At 34.9% G+C, this 24,157-nt stretch overlaps 1 protein-coding gene across 1 annotated transcript in view; it reads right to left on the bottom strand.

Annotated features, from left to right (window-relative positions):
* SEMA3E (semaphorin 3E) overlaps nucleotides 1-24,157 on the bottom strand; it is a 120,964-nt gene that overhangs the window by 16,960 nt on the left and 79,847 nt on the right. The window contains exons 5-11 of the mRNA XM_015880582.2: nucleotides 22,253-22,346; nucleotides 13,886-14,005; nucleotides 11,672-11,814; nucleotides 9,166-9,280; nucleotides 8,795-8,864; nucleotides 7,463-7,607; nucleotides 1,801-2,023 (exon numbers count right to left, since the gene is read on the bottom strand). Of these exons, the coding sequence (XP_015736068.1) occupies nucleotides 1,801-2,023; nucleotides 7,463-7,607; nucleotides 8,795-8,864; nucleotides 9,166-9,280; nucleotides 11,672-11,814; nucleotides 13,886-14,005; nucleotides 22,253-22,346 (910 nt within the window). The remainder of the gene's footprint in view (nucleotides 1-1,800; nucleotides 2,024-7,462; nucleotides 7,608-8,794; nucleotides 8,865-9,165; nucleotides 9,281-11,671; nucleotides 11,815-13,885; nucleotides 14,006-22,252; nucleotides 22,347-24,157) is intronic.

Raw genomic sequence — 24,157 nt, 5'->3', positions numbered from 1 at the left:
GGACCAAAATTTTGTAATGAGTCAGTAAAAAAAATACAGTTTGAGTTCAGATTTTCATAAGTAATTCTTGTTTACTGTTGCGGTGCTCAGGGACTTAATTTAGTGGGCATTATTGGTGATGAGTGGATGGTTGAACAGATGATCTTACAGGCCTTTTCCAGGCATAATGATTTTATGATTCTTCAAATATTTCTGACAGATATGTGGAAAGTTAGTCCGAGTGTTCACATTTCTGCTTTGAAAAACCTTTCTAACCTCAAGGAAACCTGCTGAACTTTAAGGCTGCTTACAAATGTTACACAGAAGGTGCTGGACTCAGATAAAAAAGGATTAACTCTTTCTAATATTATATTGACAAGAGAAGCAGGGAGCTTTCTGATGGGAACTTTGCCAGAACACAGAATGAAGAAATCAACTTGCAGTTTCTGAAGGCCAAATTCCTATGATGGAATTTCTTGTCATCTGAAATTGGACATCTCAAAACTAAGCATTTGTTGGGTGCCAGTTCAGCACAACCTGAAACATGTACCTAAGCTTCATTAGTTTCAGCTTTGCTGAACAGAGGACTTGTATACAAAAATCTGACACCTCAATCATAAATTCAGGAGTAGTAAATATGAAAAACCTTGTCACCATTATAAAGTCTGCATTAGAAACAGAAGTGGTATATGACACAATGTATTATAGACCACACAAAGTCCAATGCTGAGACTGTACTGAGGCAATTTAAAAGCTTGAAATACAAAACAAGTATAAATTAGCTTTTACTGTTCTATGAGTATACTTCTGACTGTTTTCAACACTGAAAAGTGCTTATCAGAGGAATTTCATTAAGTAAAAAATAATTCACTGAATATGCTTGCCTAGTCAAAATAGTCAATATTATTTGTGTCACCACTCCTGTTGTCAACTAGATAAAATGTGAATATATTAATCCTTGGATTTTTTTCCAAGCAGATTAGACATGACCAGTCATTTCTAGTTCTAAGTTTCCCTCTTATTTTCTGAAGGTTTCTTATTTTTCAGATACCTTTAGGATGTGGGTTTTTTTGTTTGTTTGTTTGTTTTGTTTTGTATTGTTTTTTTTTATTCTCTAGCTATTTAGGGCTACAGTAACTCTGTACAGTGCCTCTGTAATGTAATTTACCATATTCATGCTTATTTTTGGTAGGTGTTTAAAAATGCAGTTAAATGAAGTCTATGTAACTTTTGGTAAAAGTTTTAAACTGGGCAGAAAATTTCTAGTATTTTATTTTTCAAATATAAACTTGAGTGTATCTGCCTTTCTTCCTTCAGCTCTGTCAAAACTGTCAAGCTGTCAGTTTCTTTTTAACAGTATCGGATAGACTTGTGGACTCCAGAAATGGAGAAGATAAAAATTGGAGTAAACTTGAACTGATGTTTTTGAAAATCATATCATCTTTGTTTCTCCTGGAGTCTAAATCCCAGTTGAGAATGATGTTCAGATACATGACTGTGTTGTAAGGTTTTAAAAATGTCAGAAATTGTATAAAGATTGCTTTTTAGGAATAGTGTTGGCTGTGAATTCTATACTTTAGTCTCTGTTCTTATTCTTTAGAAGTTTTTCCTACCATTATTTTTCTGTTCATATCAGCACAGTTTAGAATGACCACTCTCTTCTGTAATGTTATGAGTGCAGATTGGCTCAGTCATGCACAGAGCTATTGCTAGAGAGGGCTGTTGTAATGCTTTATTATTTTATTTTTTGACTAGAAAATTTCCTCAACCTGGAGTCAAAAACCTGTTAAAACATTTGTATTCCTAGTTTTTTTATTTTACCTGTGCCAATGAACAACACATCATATTGCCCATCTTCAGCTTCCACTCTGTCCACAGCTATTTGCTTAAGATTGTACTTCCCATCTGTTTTTACAAGAATTGGTCTTTTATGAACAGGCTTGATAGGCTGATACATTAATGGATGGCTCCTGGCGAAATGGACAGCTTCATCAGGGTAGTCTTTGGTGGTAGTGTACAGACCACCATTCACTTTGCTGGCACACTGCAAAAACAGAAAACATGGATTACCCTGAAGGCTTGCCAAGTAAATTGTCTGAGACTAGTATTGTTCATAGGGATGATGACAAGTCTACACAAAACCTGACATTAAAATAAGTACAGAAATATACAATAGGGCCTGTGATTGTGAAGTCCATGCTTTATGCATGTATGGATTATGTATCATGAGAAGTCAAACAATCAAGGTCTATTAATCTGCTGAGAAGAACCTTGGCACTCCCACATTTAGAAACTCCTTCCTGTCTGGCATAGTAAGAGCAGACTAAATATTGAAGCATTCAGATTTTGGCAAAATAATAATAATAATAATAAAATAACATTTGTTTCATCCCCAGATTCATATTGAAGTTGTAATCAAAATGGCCATCGACAGAGGTAGGAGAAAGGGGTTTCCCAGTTCCGGAGACAGTCATGTAAAGTCATCAGGGCAGTAATTCTTGAAATCTATAGTCAAATTTCTTTTTTGTGATTGCAAAATACTTTATCATAACAAACTAAGCACAATTAAAAATGATGCCAGTGGGAGCAGTAATTCTTGATCTCCAGTATTTTAAGAGTATTAAATTTTATTCTAATTTCTGACTCATGATGAAAGTATTATATATCATAGGTTAGTATGAAATGCCAGTGTTTGCATTGATCAATCTACCATTTTATAAAGCAAATACACTCATGTGAATGACTGATTAAAAGAGGCTTATTCCTTTGGTCAAATGTGCAATTAGGGATAATTTAATGTGTTAAACAGAGAAGTTAGGATGCTTTGCAAAGGATATGGTGTTCCTTAACTGCACATAAATTCTGCATTTCGAGTTTGCTTCATGATGTCTAATTGGAACCATTTATGATAAAGCTGGAAATATCTCAGTAACCATTTACTTTCTCAAAATATTCATAAGGCAGTGTGGTTTTAAGAAGCATTCCAAGCAAAGCCACGGTAGCAGCATCTCCCTGCATAAATTGGTCTTTTTCAATCAATAAAATGAAATAAAATACTTGTTGTTTACCAGAAATGGTAATTTTAAACTTGCAGCCAGCTGCAACTGACAAACAAACTCCCGCTCTTCTCAAATGGGGCAATGTTTTTTTCCAATTTTTGGGCTTAGCTTCAGTAAAGTATTTGTTCGGTGTTGACTTTAAAGTAATTGCATAATCAACCTAGTGATGGAGTTTTACTGCCAATTTACCTTGAAGAGACAGAACAGAAGCCTGAAGATAGGCTAAGCCTCTGCTTTCCATGCACTAGACAGCATATCAAGTGAATAGACATTATCAACTACCCTTTGTAAAGTTCCAGTTTCACAGAGATTTAATAAAAAATAATCCTTTGCAGGCTTCTTGTTTTTAATTAAATAAAATATATTAGTCTAGAATTGAAACAGTAAATGCAGCCAACTCTGAAGTCTATGAGCACTGTTTTTGAGGTAACTGATGTCATTTTCAGAAGCATCACAGCCTTAATACACTAAGTGAATCGTTTGAGTAGCAACCTAGAATATTGCAAAAACGCTGTGCTTTAAGGAGAATTCAGAGTAGCAAACTGTCGAATCTGTCAGAAACAGCAATTCTAGCTGTGATTTTCTATTTATTTAGCTCTTAACTGTTTCTCATTCCTTACAGACTCCATTTTTTCCCAGTCAGCAGCTGAGATGAAAGTGTGCTGAGTCACAGGGATGCCTAATAATAGGTATTTTTGGCCTCTTGTCACTGTCACCTTTGTAATGGAAAAGGTAATAGGTAGTTAGAAGTTGGGCTAAATGACCTCTTCTTCTTCTTCCTCTGACCTGTTCTTTGGAATCCTAAGACTATGAACTACAGTTTTCACTTCTTGCTACAGGAAGTGTTAAAAAGACCCCTGAGCTGTACAGTTCATGAGCAGTCAAAAATGAATTAATTTTTTGTTAGCCGATAAAGTCAGCTACTCCGGTCCCTGATTTGCTCTGCAACTTATAGACAAACATGATTAACTGATTAACACTCGAGAAATATTTCTCCTGGGAAAATTACTAGCCCCTTCTCTCTCTCTCTCTTTTTTTTTTTTTTTCTTTTTTTTTTTTTAAATATTTGCTTCAGCTCCATTGCCTTGCCTGTCAGGGAGTCTTCAATCTACTATGAAACAAAATATGGGTATTCAGAGCTGAGGAAGAATTTATTCTGAGTGGATCTTAATACAGCCTTTCTGTAAATCATTGTCAACTTTGCTCAGTTGCTGGCTCAGTGCTCTGTCCTTCTTACCCAAAAATGGTTTTCAATCTTCAGTAAATGTAATGCTATCTATATACTACTGTGGTCATTAACACTGAAATTCTGCCTATTCCAGCTCCAGTTAAAACAACGTGTGGGAGGTCTACTGCCTGCAGATAAAATTAATGCCACTTAGTGAACTTGTATCATGTTATCTTTGTAAAATATACATACATTTTACTGTCCATGCATGATACTACCCATCTCATTACTTGGTAAAACTGTAAAACCTGTAATTTGCTATTAAATATGTCAAGAAAGAAAACAATTATTGCTTTGATTTATACTGTTTTGCACAAAACATTGATAAACATTTGATAAACATTTATCTATTTTTCCATTCCAACTAGGTACTGATGATTTACTTTCAACATTAAGTAATCAAAAAAAAAAAAAAAATCCCCCGAAAAACACCCAACATTTGCTATCGATATCAACACAATTACAGTGGCCAACATAGTCAAATGACAGCATTTGAATCCCAGATAATCTCTTTTTAGCAATCAGTTCTGTATTTTGACTTATTTCTCCAACTCCAGGAGAAGACATAACAGTAACTTAAAATGAGAGAGGACATGCATTTAAAATTGTACTACAGAGAGAAAATCTGTACTGGCATGGACTAGATAAGCTAATAAGCCTTTCAGCCTCTTTTTCCTGTGATTTGGGGATAAATGTTTACTTCTGCAAATGATTGCTTTTAGTACAAAAGAGAATATTGATTCAGTTATAGAAGGAAAAACAACACTGAAAGTAACGCTCCAGCAACCATTTATTCCAACATTAAGCTCAACAGAGTGAGTCCTTAGCCTATGAGAAAATAAAAGAGGTGAAGTGTGAAAGCTGTCTGTGGATTTTAGCCAAACAGCTATTAGAAATGACTTTGAATCCCACAGAGTAAAAAATCTGCACAATATGGACATGTAAAAGGGTAGAACTTCAGTGACTGTAAAGAAAAGCTCCTTTGTAACAGATAACTATTGCCATGGGTGCGCAAGTAGCTGTATTGCCAAAAGACAATGGACAAGAAGAAACTGCGACATTTCTGGATTATTCTGGCATTGCCTGTTGTAGGGCTTACAGGAGGAAGGGGAAGGTGGAGGAGGACCTGAATGTGCACAATCTGTGAAATGATGATGGATCCCAGCAAAGCATAGGGCACCCTCATGCACTACTGATCACCTCACCCATGAGGTAGGACATGAAATTCCTGGGCTAAGAATATGACGGGGTGTTGATTGATGATCAGCTGAACATGAGCCAACGGTGTGCCCAGGTGGCCAAAATGGCCAACATCATCGTGGCCTACATTAGAAATAGTGTGGCCAGCAGGAGCAGGGAGGTAATCATCCCCCTGTACTCAGCTCTGGTGAGCCTGCATCTCAAGTACTGTGTTCAGTTTTGGGCTCCTCACTACAAGAAAGACATTGAGGCCCTGGAATGTGTCCAGAGAAGGGCAATGAAACTGGTGAGGGGTCTGGAGCATAAGTCTTTTGAGGGGCAGCTGGGGAAGCTGGGATTGTTTAGTCTGGAGAAGAGGAGGCTCAGGGGAGACCTCATTGCACTCTACAACTTCCTGAAGGGAGGTTGTGATGAGCGGCTTGGCCTCTTCTTCCATGCAACAAACAGGAACCAAGGAAATGGCTGCAAGTTGTATCAGAAGAGGTTTAGATTAAACATAAGGAAAACCTTTTTCTCTCAGAGAGAGGTCAGACACTGGAATGGCTGCCCAGGGAGGCAGTGGAGTCGCCATTCCTGGCAGTGCTCAAGAGGCATTTGGATGAGGAGCTATGAAATATGGTTTAGTGACTTGTGGTAGCAGTGGTAATGGGAAGACAATTGGTCTAGATGATCTTGTAGGTCCTTTCCAACCTTGTGATTCTATGATTCTACGACAAAAATAGAAATTTTAGAAACACTTATAAGTAGACTGAAACTACAAAATAGTTTGAGATCAAGATAATGTTTGTACGATCACAGAATCACAGAATGGCTGATATTGGGAGGCCATCCTGTACAAACCTTTACTCAAACTCAACTCTCAAAGGCAGTTGCCCAGGGTCTTTTGCATATTAAACTACATTTTAGGATGCATTAAGCAAAACAGCCAACCAGTCAAAGGAAGTGATTCTCCTGCTATATTTAGTGTTGGTGTGATCTTACTTTCAATACTGAGTGCAGTTTTGAGCTCCATAATATAAGAATGTCATGATCCTTGAATGAGAGGAATAAATCTTATAACAGTGTTTAAAGATAAACTGAGAACACTTGGATTGTCTAGTCCAAAGTAAAGAAGGCTGAGAGGTGACCTCACTGGTGTCAGCAATTTTGTGAAGAGGGGATATGGAGAGGGAGATGGTGGCCTCTGCTCTCTCATAACTGATGATATAATGAAAGGAAAGCAGCACCAGAGGGAGGGTCAGGCTGTATATTAGGAAATATTTATTGCAACAGTAGTCAATCTGTGCCTGTTAGTGAACAGAGTCATTTGGACGATACTCTCATTAATGTACTTTAACTTTTGCTGATCCCTGAAAGGCCAGGAAGTTGAACTTGAAGATCTTAGTAGTTTCCTTCCAACAGATTTTTTTTTCCTTTTCTTTTTCCTCCCTTTCTTTTCCCTTTCATTTCCCATTTCCCCTTTCATTTTCATTTTTCCTTCCCATCCCTTTTCTTTTATCTTTAGGATGTTGGTCCCTTAACACAAAGTTGCTGAATTTAGGTCCCAGTAAGATTTTTAAAAATCCTGTATATTTAAATCCATGCTTTCCTTTGGGATCTATTATTTCTAGTGCTTGATAAAGCTTATTGCTAAGTCATTCCACTTTTTTTTTTTTTTTTTTTTTTTCTCATTAATGATTCAATATATATGTTTGAATAAATACATCCTGGTCTGTCAAGTCAGTAAGATTCTGCAGTTGCAGGAGTCTGCTTTTTCTTCCTGAGTTCATTTATATTAACATAATATATGTGCCCCGGTGGCACAGTGGTAGGAATGCCACTTTGCAACACTGGGTCCCGGGTTCGAATCTCCCTGTGGCACAAGTGGTAGAAGTGCCGCTCTGCTACACAAAGGCTCAAATCCCGGGGGTTGGACTCGATGATCTCTAAGGTCCCTTCCAACCCGCACTATGATACTATGATACTATGATAAGCGTGGAAAATACATTGTACTTACTGAACCAGGTCTAGGATAAGGTACTTTCCCTTCGTATAGAGCCCAGTGGTACTCTGGTCCTTCTTTATGAGCATATGGTCCATTGAAAGCTGCACGGACGCTTGCCATATGGTAAACACAGATAGCATATCCTCTAAATATATTGCTATAAAGTAAAATTCAAAGACACTGTTAAAATAGAATGCTGTATTTGCTACATGTTATACTGGCATTATTATGTAATTAAAAAGAAGTCACACTTGAACAGTATTCAGGGAGTAAAAATACGTTATCTTTCCTGTATGCTTTTCTTGTAACTATTATTGCAATTTTCTTTATTATATATATATATGTGTGTGTGTGTGTGTGTATGTTTATAGTACTTCTCTGATAAAGTTCAGTGCTTTTATCTCCAAATTTCAAGCTGATGATCGCAGGCTATAAATGAGGGAGAGGAATAGCAGGGAACTCAACTCAGGTCTCATATGTCTTGGTGTCAGTGTATGGAAACATTGGTCAGAGTTATAAGGTCATAAAGACTAATCTGTGTAGATCAATACACATATAATATATTTTCCCTTTAAAATTTTATACATTTTACACTCTTAGTTCTGAATAAGTAATTTATTATTTTTTAAAGAAGCATCAGTGCTCCTTGCAAAACGGTTCTCTCTGAAGTCTCCAGAAGGTAATCTAGATAATTTTAGTCAGGTGTTCACCTCTTCCTGCTGGCATAGAGAGCCAGCAAGAACTGATACATGAATATTTCCTTAGAGGGCTAGATTTGTCTATATTTCTTCAAAAACAATGAAGCAACAGAGCAAAATACTGGCCACAGCATAGCTTCTCCTCTCTACCTCTCTACCAGTGACATCCTAAAGTTAGATCTCCATGAAACGAGTCTGCACTTGGATCATGCTGATGTGGAAAAAAAGGCCACCAGCAACGCCACAGCTAATGATTTAGGCTTTGATAAGAAGTTAATAGGAATTTAATTTACTATCAAATTAACATTGAATTACAGTGGAGCTCTTCAAGGAAGACAGGTATTTTTCATAGACTGCTATTATAACCATGCAGGAGTATGTCAGTGTTGACACTAGAAGATTATCAGTTAGATAAATACTTAGTTAATTCATGTCTTCTGGGAAACAGATAAACTGTATCATGATGTGAGACTTCAAGCCACCATCACAAAGCAGTTTTTACATTAACAAGAAAGACCACTGTGAATAGAGCATGGATTGAACTGTTTACTACGTATTATCTTTGTGATATTCATCATGGAGCTTCTGTCTCTTCAATAGCCTCTACATTCCTCTACTGCTGCTATTATTTCTTCTAGTTGTTTACCTCGTAGTGCTGAAGAGGCCAAATATCACTGGATTTTTGTTATCACGAGTTTGCAGCAAAAACACATCCTCTGTAAAATATAAATGAAGAGTTATTGATAGCAAACTAATTTTTTTAGTCCCAAAAGAGACACTTCATTTTTTGTTGTGGGGTAATCTTATTTAACTCATATATGCTATTTTTTTTAATGCAGATTTTAGAAGCATACTTTAAAATTAATACAATGAGTAAAGCTATAATTGATGACAACAAACTTCACATGCATGTTTTCAACTAATGAAAATGTGCACGGTATAAAGTTAGATGTGTTATCATAAAAGTACATAATTTTCTATGATTATTTTAAGTTTGCTGAAGTTTAGAGTATTTACCTAATTCATCAAAATGCGTATCAATTCCATTTCTCCCAGGCACAGAACAAACTAGTCTGGTTTTGAGGAAAGTGCTCCATTTATTCACGAGCATTCGCTGTCCTCCCATATCATTCTGCATAAAAAGAAACAAACACTTTTGGTAATTTAAATAACTCTAGAAGCACAAACATCTCCACTGAATTAGTCTCTTGTTGTATTTCTTAATGCCAAACGTATGCATTTTCAGACCACATGTATATTACTAGCATAACTGCTTTGGAAATGGTAAGATGCAAGTAAGATTGCATTGATCAAGTCCAGGCCTTATATGACTTGTGGGTTTGTGAGAATTTTTAAATTCTGTATTGTATCCATGCATAGGTTAAATATGCAGCTGTTGTAAACCTTCTCTTTTTGTTTAACTGGATGCAATGAGTACATTAACAAAACTTAGCTCTGCTTCAAGCACTCACTGCAGGGTTTAATGAAAACAGTTTTGGAAATGGAAGCCCTGAATCTATACAGCTGGTACAGCTGGACAAGTCTGAGGCAAGTGTCTGTAAGATGTTCTAACAATTTATCAATTTTTTCAGCAGCTTTAAATCCCACTTCATTATGGCTGAAAGGTTTTGTTTTGTTTTGTTTTGTGATTTTTTTTTTCTTTCTTTTTTTCCTTTTTCTCTTGGGATTGTTAAGAAAAATGGTGTACTTAACTCGGCAATCAGACTTTGTAACTTTGAACAGTATTCTCAGTAGCCATGGCCTGATATTCAGTACATACTGAAGGTTCTGTAAGAGGCTTGCTAAGTTCCTCTCACAGCTTTATCCTAATGAAATTAACGGATTTCCTCATCTTCACATTGCATCTTTAAAAATGTCCATTTTCCTTAGAAAAGAAGATATATACAGGGTAGATGCCTCTGAGTTGTAAAGTCTGTTACAATTCAAATGAAAATGTAAAAGTTGATAAAAAGGCCAGTTCTCAAATCACTAGCTAGCTCTTGATTTATTTATTTTTTATATTCATGAAATCAAATTTGAACTACAGCACACAGAATGAAGGCTGTTAATGTAATGTCTGGATGATAAATCATTTGGAGTTTTGGACATGTGGAGGAGAAAGATCTGTGGGATTTTGTTCTAACCCTTGGCTAGAGATAAGACATTCAGGTCAATATATTTCAGACTAGAGGGAGTTATCAAAATAATCTATTCTGACATATACCAGAACACAGGGCAAAGAATTTGGCTTCAGGCCTTGATGCATTGTTGAATTCAGAAAGCAAACTGCCTATGAGAATGATAATGTCTTAGGCCCTTTTTGGTACTCTGTATACTGTGTTTTAAGTTATATATGGACACATTTAAAGACATTTTAACAAGTAGTATGTTGGTGGGCATATGTGATACACTTTGTTGAAAGCACATTTTTTATCTCATATCTTCTTTACTCATCAGTTCTAGGAAATTATCTTCCATAGCTAGGAAGGAACACAGTTTATTTCAGAGATGAAATTGGGCTAAGAAATAAACTTCTCACTCGTTTCTAGGCAATTCAGTCCTTTGTTCCAGTTTTCTTTTTCTGTACATTCTTCCTTTCAGGACATTGAGAAGAACAGGAGTTATATATTAAATAAAAGCAATTAGCTGTTGTTTAGAAATCACTCTACAGATGCATCAGAAATATATTTGAAATTTACAGAATCACAAAATGACAGAAGCATGAATTTGGCAGGGGGCTTTTGGATAATTTTTAGTCCAACTGGCCTGCTAAATTGGGTCATCTACAGAAAGTTACTCAGGGCCATACTCACTTGGGTTTTGAATATCTCCAAGGACAGATACTCTACAGCCTCTCTGTGCAACCACTCTAACACAAGAAAAAAGTGATTTCTTATGGTCAGATAGATAGAATACGGATGTTTCAGTCATTGCCGATTGCCTCTTGTCCTGTTGTACTGGCTACAAAAGGATATCTGGTTGGATAGCTGTCAACCCTGCATAAATGCAATTGAGTCAAGCCTGCTTCACGCTGACAGAGTAGGAAAGTGAGTGGAAGCATCAGAGAGAACTTGTGGCTGGGCTGGTCCTGTCAACAGAAGTATGAGGGAGATCAGTTAATGTCTGTTGTGATATATAGAAGGACCTTCAGACAACGTTATGGACAGTGGAGCCTTGATTTGAACTGAGAATCTGTGATGGTAAATGAGTCCTGTGGGGAACTATTCCTATTGGTACCACATATCAGCTCAAAGAGAGATGGAACTGAATAGTAGGGTGTCGGAACTTTATTTTCATCTCTCAAGGAGAATTTGTCTCAAGACCAAAATTTGGGTTATTTTTGAGTTTTCTAATATTTGAGGACATTGAGAAGCAGAGTTTTCAGTCAGATCTATAATCTCCTGTATATTATCAGATTCTGTATTTGCCTGGGAGAGAAGGAAAAAAGAAAGGAGAATGCTTCTCATTTTATTTATTTATTTTATCTCCCCACTCAGCTGGAGTATCAGAAAAAGGTTCTCACCACACACACACGTCCCACTCTGGTATAAATGGCATGAGTGCTTGTCTCAGCCTCTAATGCTTTTTCAGTAAAGAAGAAATACACTTTGTTATCGTCGTGGTCTTCATTGTCAGGAATCATGTATGAGCCAACAAACTTTGGTTCTTCAAAAGAAAACAAAAATGAATTCAGATGAAGTTCATTACAACATTTTTTATTTTTTTCAGCCCTTAAAAAAAAAATCAGGTAAAAAGAAAAAACAAAACAAACAAACAAACAAACAAACAACAACAACAAAAAAACCAACATAATAGTCAGGGTTATGTCAGTCAAAGAGTTACCTGAGAAGAACAGGTTGATCTAAATAGGAAAATAATAATAATAATAATAATAATAATAATAATAATAATAATAATAATAATAATAATAATAATAATAATAATAATACGTGGATATCTATAGAACATATGGAATATATTAGTATCAAATTATTTTTATCACTCTGATTCACAAGTCAGTACTCCTATGTATGTGCGCAAGAAAAAGATTCCTTTTCATTTCTGTTCTCTGGGGTTTTTATATTTGGGTTAGGCTAAAACCTGGCAATAATATTCGCGTAACAATCTCTGGTTCCATACAAATCTGGCATAGGAATGCTAACTTTGGAAAAACAGCCTCTCACTTAAAGTTCAGCTAATAATTGTTATATGAATTCTATATTCTATATATGTCTTCCTAGATAAAAGACAAATTGTGCATTTTTGTCATGAAATAAAATAAAAAATATTCAGAGATTTTTCTTCTTTGACATTTTGGTGCAGAGTTGAAGCCTAAGTACTAACTTTGGTATGTGTTCCATAACTTTTAACCCCACACTATGGCAAGCTATGAATAATTTAATCTCACAGAATCATTGCAAATTTTTTACAGACTCCTTAATTGAGAACATAATTAGTTCTTGTAATTAGTACAGTTACTTAAGAAGCGGTTGGTAATGTAAATATTTTCTAAATTCTTATTCTTTATGAAAAATAGTCACTATTTTAACATATGGCTAGAGAGATTTTGCTTGCTAATTTTCCAAAGTTTTTTTCAATATATATTTAAATATATTACAGATTTAAATTTCAAATATTGTGTGAATTAAAAACAAAGATGGAGGCCACAATACAGAGAATTACATATTTAAGGGAATGGCACCTTCCAGAGAGAAGATTAAATTTACTTCCATGTTCAAACATTTATGTAGCTGTTACTGAACATGTATAGCTGGCCTAAACACTTGGTTCAGTAAGGATCTAAGTATTGAGCTTAAATAGATATAATAACATTCCAAGCATGCTTTTATGTGGTGAATTCAGGTATGATTTCAAATTCATGCAGGAAAAAAGCATGAACTTTCTTCTCTCTTCTGATTCCAGAGAATACTGTCCTAACATCTGCGAGAAAAATATGTCTTTTCTAGCTATATTCATTGAAAAGACAATGCATACCAGATGAACCACCATAAAAGGACACTGAATCTCAAATGTTAGGAAAAATTATTGCAAAACTTTTGGAGTGAGAAAAATTCAGAGTCTGGCTCTTAATTGCAAAGAAATATAAACTCTTTCAAATTCATTTACAGGCCATGTTGAAGAGCATGAAATATTTTCTAAGTTCTCCAGCATAAGAATTTTCTCAATGTTTTTCTTGTGCAATAATTTTACATTTTTCTTCTAAATAAATCACTTTAATTTTTATTTCATTTAACTGTATGATCATTGCATTCTTATTATTTTATGTTATTGCATAAAACCTCTTTAGCACAGATTGTGGCGAAGATTCAGTTGTTTGATAAAGAGGAAATGACTTCATATAGAAAAAAGAGCACTGTGTTCTAGTTAGAAGTTTTGATCAGTTATAAATGCTTAAAATAATATTTTAATCATATCTGAAGTCATGAAATAATAGGGATTATCCTGAGCACACTTTTAAAAGTGGAAAACAGAGGATTTCCAAGTTTCACTTCTTAAAGTAAGTTAACATGTAATCTGAAAAAATGATTTCAATTTGTTAATAGTAGCAGAAGATTAATGAAAAATTTCATGGGAAAAAAATACGCTAAACATATTTATCTCCAATGAGACATAAACATGCAAGGACAAAATAATTTAAATTTCTGGTTAAATAGGATTTCTCTAGTCATCTGAAGTACTACTGGTCCCATGTTCTGTCCTCTCCTATTTTCTGTACCTTTCAGCAGGCGCTCACTATCAGGTTCAGTTCGGAGATGTGCCATACGATTCATGGTGCGAAAGAGAGCAGCATCTCTTCCCCAGTAGTCACTGTAGAGACCAGTAAAAAGTTCACCACCTGTAGACCATATACAAAACAAATTAAAAAAACAAACAAAACAAAACAAAAAACCTGAAGAAACAAATTTGATAATGCTCTACTTTATAACAATTTAATTTCCTTCAATATTGTGTGCACAACATTATAAACATGGCTCACTATTTTTTGCTCAAAAAGGGGTGAGAAAGTGTCAGTAAGTTATATACAGTTTAAAGAGTTTATAGTCATTCTTCTTATGAGCTCCGTAGTGCTTACCATTGAAATACTATGAAGTCAACAATTTTAAATTTTGGTACAAAAGGCAATGTCTTTGGAATAGATTCTGAATCACAAAAAAAAAAAAAAAAAAAAAAAATCTGAAGGCATTAAAGTAACAATCACATCTAGCACAATAACATCTGTAACATCAAGTGCCTAAACACAATTATTTCACTCTCAATTCAGTTAGTGCCTGGCTCTGGAGATACCTACTCTTTATCAGAACCTAAGATTTCACTAGTGTGATGACCCTGATCCATATTTTGCTTCTAAGCATTTATAGATGTGCCCTTGTCTGCACCTGTCAGTTTAGAGTTCATTTCTATAAAGAAGCACAAGTTTTATTAGGTTGAGATGTTTTCCCTTCAGCCTGCTAGATCTATTCTACTTTACCTGGGATAGCCACATTTGGCTGTATCTTGATGAAGGACTTAGATGTTCAGAAGGCAAGAAAATGGATGGTTCTCAAAGGTCCTTTCCATCTCTATGGATTCTGTGATTCTATATAGCTTGTTTTGATATGTATATCAATTCACCAGAGTAGAGCAGGACTTGAGATCTGTACATATGGTGCATATGGTGGCAAAAATTTGCTGGCAAAATTATGAGAGCAGAACAGGGACTGATATTCAAAAGGGCATTTATGAATTAAACAAGTGTAGTGAAATACTCTAAGATATATTGATTACTAATAACTTTTGATAATTTATGTATCATTGGATATAACCACTGAATATGTAGGCTCAGAAATCTGGACTGTCTCTATCTGGGTCAGATATAACCAGAAATAATTCCTTTTTCCTTTTCCTCTTTTCTTTTTTTTTTTCATATCCATTTGGAATGTAAATTTCTTAGGCCTAAATTTAAAAGCAGAAAATGTTGGTCATTTAAAAGCTGAAAATGTTGGTCACTAGGTGGCAACCTCGTGTCAGAAAATAACACGGCAGGAATTACTCTGCACAAGAAGAAGAAAATTAGTTATTTCCAGTTCTTGGCTAATCTGAGTGGAGATTTCAGTGGCACGGTTTCCTACTCCCTAATCAAAACAAACGACTCGTCATTTCAAATAACATTTGCTGGCATTTGTAAACGATTACAGCAAAAGCAAGAATGTTGCTTGTTGGTCTCCCTCAGTGTGTGAAATCTGTTTATTTTAAGAGATATATATGAATTTAATGGTACAATAACTCTAAATAATGATTCTGAACAGTTTAGAGTAGTTTGGCAGCTGGGTCTGGTTCAGAGACCTCTGCTGAGCATAGTTTTCCCCTAGGCTTCATCTTATGAAGAATGGATATTACCTTATAAAATACATGGTAGTAATTCAGTGTAAAATATTGGCACGTGAAATTAAAAGTAAGTATAAATTATAGGACCAGTAGAAGTAATAGAAAACTTTACTTAAAAACAAAACAAAACAAAAAATGACAACAACAAAAACACACAGAGGTGCTCAAACAGAAGGACTCACCACTGAGTAATGTTCCAAGCAAGTGTTACAGTCCTAATTAATGAATTACATTTGTCATAAACTCCTCTCTGAGAATTCCACTGGATATTTTTTTTGTTGTTGTTGTTGTTTGTTTGTTTGTTTGTTTGTTTTGGGTTTTTTGTTTTTGTTTTTGTTTTAAATTATTTTTGTAAATTATTGTGATGTATAATAAAAACGACCCTGTTGTCTTTTGTCACAGTGGTATAATATGGAAGATGCATTCACGCAAAGTAGACAATTCTTCACATTTTGCTAGTGATCAAGAATAGCAATTATACATACAAACATTTGAAAGATCAGATGGGGAGGCTATTCATTCTATTTGACATTGGTATAAAGTATCTGTATACATAATTATCTGCTGGTATGTCTCCCCGCCATGCAATGAGCAACTTATCACTGATTTCACCTCTGAGATTTCAGGAGAAATAAGCCAAATTCTTGGATGGATTTTGTTCCACAGAAGATAACTTACATACACAGACATTAAATCTGATTTTTATAATGAAGTATTACGAAGTTAAACATAAGACAAGTAATAAGAGTGAACAGAAGGCCTATAGAGAGAGAGATGAGGTACTACTGAGCAATGTGACACAAGTATATTATGCATAATTCTGAGATTTCCCATACTTCTGACATTAAGTGGATCTTTTTTTTTTCCTGCTCAGTAGCCCTTTGCCCATGACCTTTAAATGAATGTTGTGACTCTTGAACGCCATTAGGTTTTTAAAAGTGCTGACTAATTCTAGTTTTAGAGACAACTTGAGGTTGTGTTTTGAAAAATCTTAGCACTATTTCTATTTTTTTCTCCTCTGTACTACATATCAGTTCACAGCTATCTTAGTTGCAATGTTCTGTAGTGCTGCAGATCACTGATAAACCAGTGTCTTCCAGTGAAAATCAACTGCGAATTGAGTGATTTCACAGACCACCACCATTCTTCCTCTTTTCCATTCAAATTATAGCATCAGTGAGGAATTACATATACACATACTTAACAAATTAATGGCTACTGTTTAACACAGCCTGATTACACCTGATAAAACAAGAATGAAAATTTTCTTTTTAAACAATCAGAAATCTCACAGCTCTCAAAAACAAGTAAACAGAAAATCACACATAGGCACATAACAGTTTTAGCTCAAGTGAATAGTAGGAGTACTGCATGCAGATGTAGAGTCATCAGTACAGGAGAGAAAAGGACCAGCTGGATCATGCCCATAGGAAGGCTACATAAATGATACAAGGGATGGAACACCTCTCATACAAGGACAGGATGAGAGAGCTAGGGATTAGATGGGACTAGATAATCTTTAAAGGCCCCTTCAAACTGTAAGGATTCTGTGATTCTAGGATATATACACACTGTTATCTACTGTTTGTTTCAAGCAAGAAAATTCTGCAGGGGTTGCCCTCAAGGTACTTGTATTTTTCCACATTCTTTAATATAAAGCCCATTTTCATTCAATCAAACCCAATTTTTATCTGAAGCCTAGAATTCCTAGATAACAACCTTTGAACAGACTGATGCCTAAGATATCAGAAACTAGAGAAAATGTAGATAAAATATTAGTGTTCTTATAATAGTCTTTGAGCTACACTTCAGTTAATTTATTTCTTTTTTCTCCCTATTTTTGCTGTTTAATTAATTATCTGAATGTTGCAGTTATACACCATAGCCACTTGTTACAGAATCATAGAATCCTTAGAGTTGGAAGGAACTCTCAAAGCTCATCTAGTCCAGCTCCCCTGCAATGAATAGGGTCATGCACATATATCAAGTTGCCCAGGGCCTGCTCCAGCCACACCTTGAAAGTCTCCAGGGATGGAGCACCAACCATACCTCTGGGCAACCTGTTTCAGGGGCTCACCATCCTCTCTGTAAAAGATTTTTTCTTTATATCCAACCTAAATTTACTCTCTTTGAACTTGAAGACATTTCCCCTTGTTCTGTCATCATAGACCCTGATAAAGAGTCTGTCCCCTTTTTTTCTTTTTTTAGCTCCCCTTCAGAGGCTGAATGGTCTCTCTCAGGTCACCTCACAGCCTTCTCTTCTTCAGGCTGAACAGCCCCAGCTCTCTCAGCCTTTACTTGTAGAACAGGTGTTCCATTCCATGGATCATTTTTGTGGCCCTTCTCTGGATGCGCTCCAACAGGTCCATGACTCTCCTGTAGTGAGAACTCCCCACCTGGATGTGGTACACCAGGTGAGCCCTCATCATTACAGAGCAGAGGGGCAGGATTCCCTTCCTCACCTGCTGGCCATGTTTCTTTTGATGCAGCTCAAGCATGGTTAGCTTTCTGAGCTGCCAGGGCATAGTGCTGGCTCATTTACAGCTTCCTATCCTTCAGTACCCCCAGGTCATTTTTTAGCAGGACTGCACTTTTAACCCTTTCATCTCCCAGCTCATATTGCTAATGGAGGTTGTCTTGACTCAAGTGCAAGATCTTGTATTTGCATTTCTTGAACCTCATGCCCACTGCTCAAGTCTGTCTATGGCAGTGAATTTTAGGTGTATATATATAATCATAAAAAATATAAATATTTAAAGATGCATCAAATTAATACACAGGATATATATATCTAAACACACATATACACATAAAGCATTAAGAGTTATATCTCTTTTCACTAGATTTAGGTCATACTTACCTGTTTCTAATCCACATAAAATGCCTTTCATAACATGCAAAGTTAAAGAATGTACAAAGCCAAGAGTCTCATTTTGTTCTTGTGCCTGCTAACTACACTCAAGCTAACTATATAAGAAAAAAAAGTTACTTTGATAAGAAAATATGATGGATTAAGTACTTTTTTATTTTATTCTCACTTAGATATCTACATAGGGCTATATCCATAATACATCCATCTTACATTGGGTTCCTATTACTAACAACTTTTATTTACTGTTTTAATTTGATGGCTCTACAGCCTATTAACTTAGGTCACTGCTAGAGTTTCTGTTTAACAGAAGTTCTCAGAAGTAATGCAATTTTGACGTTTTATGTGCTCTATCCATTACCATTAGTTTTACCAGTCAGATTTTTAGAAAATTATATTTTTCACCACAGAAAACCACAAAATCAAAACAAAATAACAATTACTTATCCAATAAACTCTCTGACTAATTTACTTTTTATGTCTGTCACTCAACTTTTGTCTTCTATTATGAGAGAAACTGCAATATTTTTAGTTCATTGTCTAAAGTAAACGAAAATTACACACAAACTTGAAGCTGCTCTAGGACTGCAAACAACAGAAACTACCAAAATAGATTCAATGGATGGAAGGTTTATCATCAATTACTTGTGAAAAATTTCAGGTAACAAAATATAGGCATAATCTAATTTCTCAGCTTTCAAGAGCCAGTATGATCTAAGTTAATCAGTTTGTGTGATCAGATATCAAACAGATTATGGCTATCGAAAACAGATGGTAGAGTTCACTACAAATAATGTTTTTTTATATATGTATATATGTAGTTTGTCTAAATGTGCACTCATCTAACATTGGCTTTGTTTCCTGATGTTGACAATAAATAGTTAAAAGTTAATTCTTCATAAATTGGGAGATTCATTACAAGCTACATTACTGTTGGGTCAGATGACCGGTAATAAAATTTAAAAAAAAATGGATATAGTTTAAAAGTCATGAACTATTGTTTCCTTGAAGGACTTTAACTGAAGTGTTGAGATAGATGAAGAGACACTGCACAAGCAAGTCTCTTTCCTACTATATTAGTCTAGCTAAATCTTGTTCTAATTAGGGATGGTGCAAATGAAGCTGAAAAGCTTTTAAACTTTTATCAGAAGTAGATAAAGTTTCTCTGTTAGCCTAATCCTCACCATTAATCAACATCTACACTGGTATAAATTGCTGTGTCAATAAAAGTTAGAGCTGTTTCTTACAGAGGTGGAAGTAGATTTTGGATTGTTTTGTTATGAAGAAAAGGGATGAGAAACTGGGATGTGAAAGACTTTGGTAAAAGTTTTGCTTAAAGTTTTTTTCAAGGACACGCACATCAACTAAGCCTGAATGGAAGAGTGAAGGCATCACTGAATGCAACGTCCAAAGGCAAATGACTTCATACCAACTAAATGAATTCTCCATGTCCAAGAAAACTTGAGGATGTGAAGAAAGGAATCTGAGTGTAGGATGGAGGACTGGAAGAGGAGTTCATGGTGCAGTTGACATGTGCTGCAATGGGGTCACAGACACAAGCAGCTGGAACCAGAATTGATATGAAGGAAGGATCACCCCTTTCTTTAGACTGCATTTGGCATTAGATACCTCAGTATAAATTTTCAAAAATCATTTAAAAGATTCTTTAATATTAAACATGTTTACATCTCTATCTTCCACCATTTTCAAATGGATACTTACAGAGGCAAATGATATACAGTCTGTAGTTTAAGGAGCAGCATTAATTCTATTCTGTAAGCTGCATGTTTCTGGTTATTATAACACAGTAGAATACATGGAAATAACTTCTTTAGGATGTTTTTCTTAACTACTGGGAATGTTTAATTCCAATCAAATTATAAAGGTAATAAACATGTCAAAGAACAATGCTTTGTTTTTAAAATACTCCATAATTATTTGAAATGGAATAATTTTCATTGAATCAAGGAAGCCTCCAAATTTCTTTCTCAGGTCACACTTGTCCTTGTGAAGAGGTGCAAGTTTGTCTGTTTTTTGGATACTGTATCAGTGATATGATAAAAATACATTCTTTTCCAATGTTAAACTTACATATTACAGAACATGTAGCTTTCTAAGACTGATCTTATAAGTCTTTGATTTGACGTTCAAAACACATCACTGTTTACAAAAGAAAGTTTTTTTATTTAATTACTCTTGTAGATAAAACTGTGAGGATCTGCAGGAACCTCTCATAATCCAGGCATGGTAATGACTAGGCCAGAATCACAGTGACTAAGCACTAGTCTTGAAATGCTCAGTAGGACAATCTGGCTTCCATCTGAGCAAATAAAATTCACATTGATCTCACAGTAGGAACATGATCAGGTTAATTTATTTACTTAGTTATATCTGAGTTCAGGTTAAGAAGGACTTCCAAGACCACAAGGTTTCAGGCCTACAGCAAATTCCATGGGATAAGTCCTTGTACTCAGGCCGAGTTAAGACTGGAATCAGTTAAAAACTGTGGAAACAATCTGGAAATAAGAGTGGTAGAAGGGTGTAACAATCTGTACGTAATGGATTTTGGAAGGTCAGACAAAATACAGTCTAATTTTTCCCTGATTCTTTCATGACTTAAACCAACAACTCAAGAATTTGAGCTGTAATGTTTGATAATGGAAACAATCAATATTTCTTATGAACTGCAGCAATTTGAGAGACTTGGCATCACTGGCAAATATTCTTCTTGTAATTTGTTGTTGTAAATGAAAAATTAAACCTAGCTTATAAAGAATATATATTTGTCACTCATGGCCAATACCTCCTCAATACCATGTATGATTTGTATCAATTCAGTTAATAATTAAAAATGTTAGCTGTCTAGATTAAAGTTCCAACTCTTATATTTTAAATAAAAATGTAAAAATCAGTCTCTCCCTTTTGTGACCTTGAAAAACTTAAAATTTGATTCCTAGCCTCTCTTTTCTAGCTCTTTCTTTCAGTTAACATTCTTTTTGAATGCTTAGTTTTCATTTTATTTGTATTTCCTAAAAATATAAAATGACTGTGTTACTCCCTAAGTGAATCTAAATTCCACCCTTTACCTGCTGCTTCCATGAATTTCTAGCCAATGTACTATAATATTGCCAGTTTATTTCATCTCACAAAATGTTCTCAGGAACAGATTACTGAGGAAAAAAACCCACATAGTTTACTGTACTACAACTTCAAAGTTCACAGCCCTACAGTGATAGACTTACCAGGAACAATGAGGAACACTAGCTTAGCACAGCTATTTGGCACTGCAGGAAATACACTGAATTCTATTGTTATTATTGTTGATTGTACGATCAATAGAAAGTCACTCATTTTCTTAGAAGACAATATAGAAAAAAAAAAAAAGTTTAAACTCAAAACCACTATACATTATATAAACAGTAAATGTCTTAAATATTAAAAATAAAAAATAAAAAAAACAGCAAAAATCATATTTTTACAAGATTTCTGTTATTCGGGTTACATCCCCAAAGATGAAAATCAGCAAGCTTTGCATGTTTATCTTAGTTCTGTAAAAGGCTACGCTAGGCATATCTCTTTGCTTTGAAATAATGCAGGAAATTATTTCCAAAATTATGCAATTACTTCTTCCGGATCACACGTGCCATTTAACATCAACTAACTCCACTGAAACACTCTTGCTGGAATGAATGCTGCCTGAGATGCAACATTAATGAAAGCAGCACAGTGAGGATTAAGTGTGACACGTGGAAAACAGTGTAAGACTGACAACACCTTGGCATGCTGATGAAAGATGCTCAAAATGACACATTGACATGACCATGAAGCTTGTGACATAAAGATCATTACCAATTAAGATGGAAGTGAAGGAAGAAGTAGGGTCAAAAGGGCACCTGCCTCGTCCTCTCTCGAATTTGTGCGATTCCAGTTGAAACAGATGATCCTTAAAAAATAAATTAATTAATTAATTTAAAAAAAAGCAGAAAACAATGTAAGCCTTGTGTAAGCCTTGCAGGCAAATAAAAAAGTCCTCAGAGACCAGCTTTAACATTGTTATACCTTTGTTCTGAATTGAATTCATTAGGGAGAAAATGCAATTACTGTTGTTCACTGATATACTCATAAAAATTATCCAGATTTCTACAAATCACTGCTGTGTGTACACTATCCCAAAAGAATTGTTTAAATATGCAGTAAAATTGTACTTCTTCCATATCTATGAGAGTAGGGAGTGAATATTTCTCTGTCTTTCCTCCAAATTACCTAAACTTTAGATAGAAGTCTAGCCGTGGAATATATTTTTCCTCTTTAAACATTTTTTCCAATAGTTGTTAAATATATCATGCTGTGTTATCTTCTGTTGGTAGCTTTTACATGTCTATCTAATTTCTTCCTAAAAGCATGCTTAGAAATGAATCCCCAGTTATATTTTTCATAGCAGATGTGATTTCTGCAGAATATAGGCATGAAAAAACATTGGCAACTTTGTTAAATTAAGTTTATAAGTCTTTGAAGGCAGATAAATATTTTGCAATTCAGATTTTTATTTAGATTACTGCTTTTCTCTCATCTTTTTCAAAAGGACCCAACAAATATTGTCTGAATAAATTATCAAGTGAGAGAACTTTTAAAACTATTTATATAATAAACTGCCCAGAAAAAAAACATAACAGAGCAACAATAAAACAGAAAACAACCCATATAACAAAATGCAGAGGCTTGTGGCAGCTATGCACTCCTGAAGCTCTCCTGAAAGAAACATACAAAAGATGCAGAAAGAGTGACCATTCCATAGGGCAGAAAGTTGCTATGATGGCAAGAGCTAATAAATAAATAAATAAATAGACAAATAAATAAATAAATAAATAAATAAATAAATAAATAAATGCAGAGCAAGTTGTAGAGAATTTAGCATCCACATATCAATGATTAGTGGAATATCTGTGTGAATTTCATCTAAAGGAATATATTCTTGACTTTTTACAAGCCCCTCCCCTTTAAAGCACTGTTGACTTCTTAGATCACAAATGAGTCAAGCTGTTGTACATATCTTCCACCTTCCACATCCATTCCTATCCACTCCTATCTCCTATATGTCTAAACAATAAATCCTTTTTTTTTTTTTTTTTTTTTTTTCTTCCCAGAAAATTAGTTTCCGTAGAAATGTGCTGCAACTCAGAATACAATTCTGGAAAGTAAAACATCTGTTTCATATCTAATTGAAGTTTTAAAGCCCCCCCCACACACACACACATTAAAAAACAACAAGCAACCCTCCTCAAAGTAATGAGTCCTAAAGCCTATGAATTAACAAGGCACTCAATCTCACCTCCTAAGAAGCTCCTGTGCTAACCATACTCTGGCACAAAATCTACAGTAGGGCCTGACATTATAGCTGATGCAGCAAAAAATAGTTTTTATTTTTATCTACAAATTATCTACAATAATTGTAGATACTGGTCTTGCAAGAATATTATTTTTTTTTCTCTATCAGCTACAAATGCACATCAGTAGTAACCATTCCCATTCGGCTTTTGGGTAAGTGTCAAACAATGAAGAAATATTTATGTGGTTGAGGAAATCTCAACCTCATTTCATACTTTTCAAACATCACGTACCAGTTATTTCTTTAAAACTAAATACTGTAATATTTTGGATTAACAGTAGAAAAAGAATAGCAAGGAGAGAGTAGGAATGGAAAAAATCCTTCTGAGAGTACACAAATGGAATAGGGAGTCAAAATTGTAATAAAAT

This window comes from Coturnix japonica, chromosome 1 (assembly GCF_001577835.2).
Source record: "Coturnix japonica isolate 7356 chromosome 1, Coturnix japonica 2.1, whole genome shotgun sequence".
In the NCBI taxonomy this organism is placed as follows: domain Eukaryota; kingdom Metazoa; phylum Chordata; class Aves; order Galliformes; family Phasianidae; genus Coturnix; species Coturnix japonica.
Note: the sequence above shows the minus strand (reverse complement) of the source record. Positions and strands in the feature narration are given on the sequence as shown.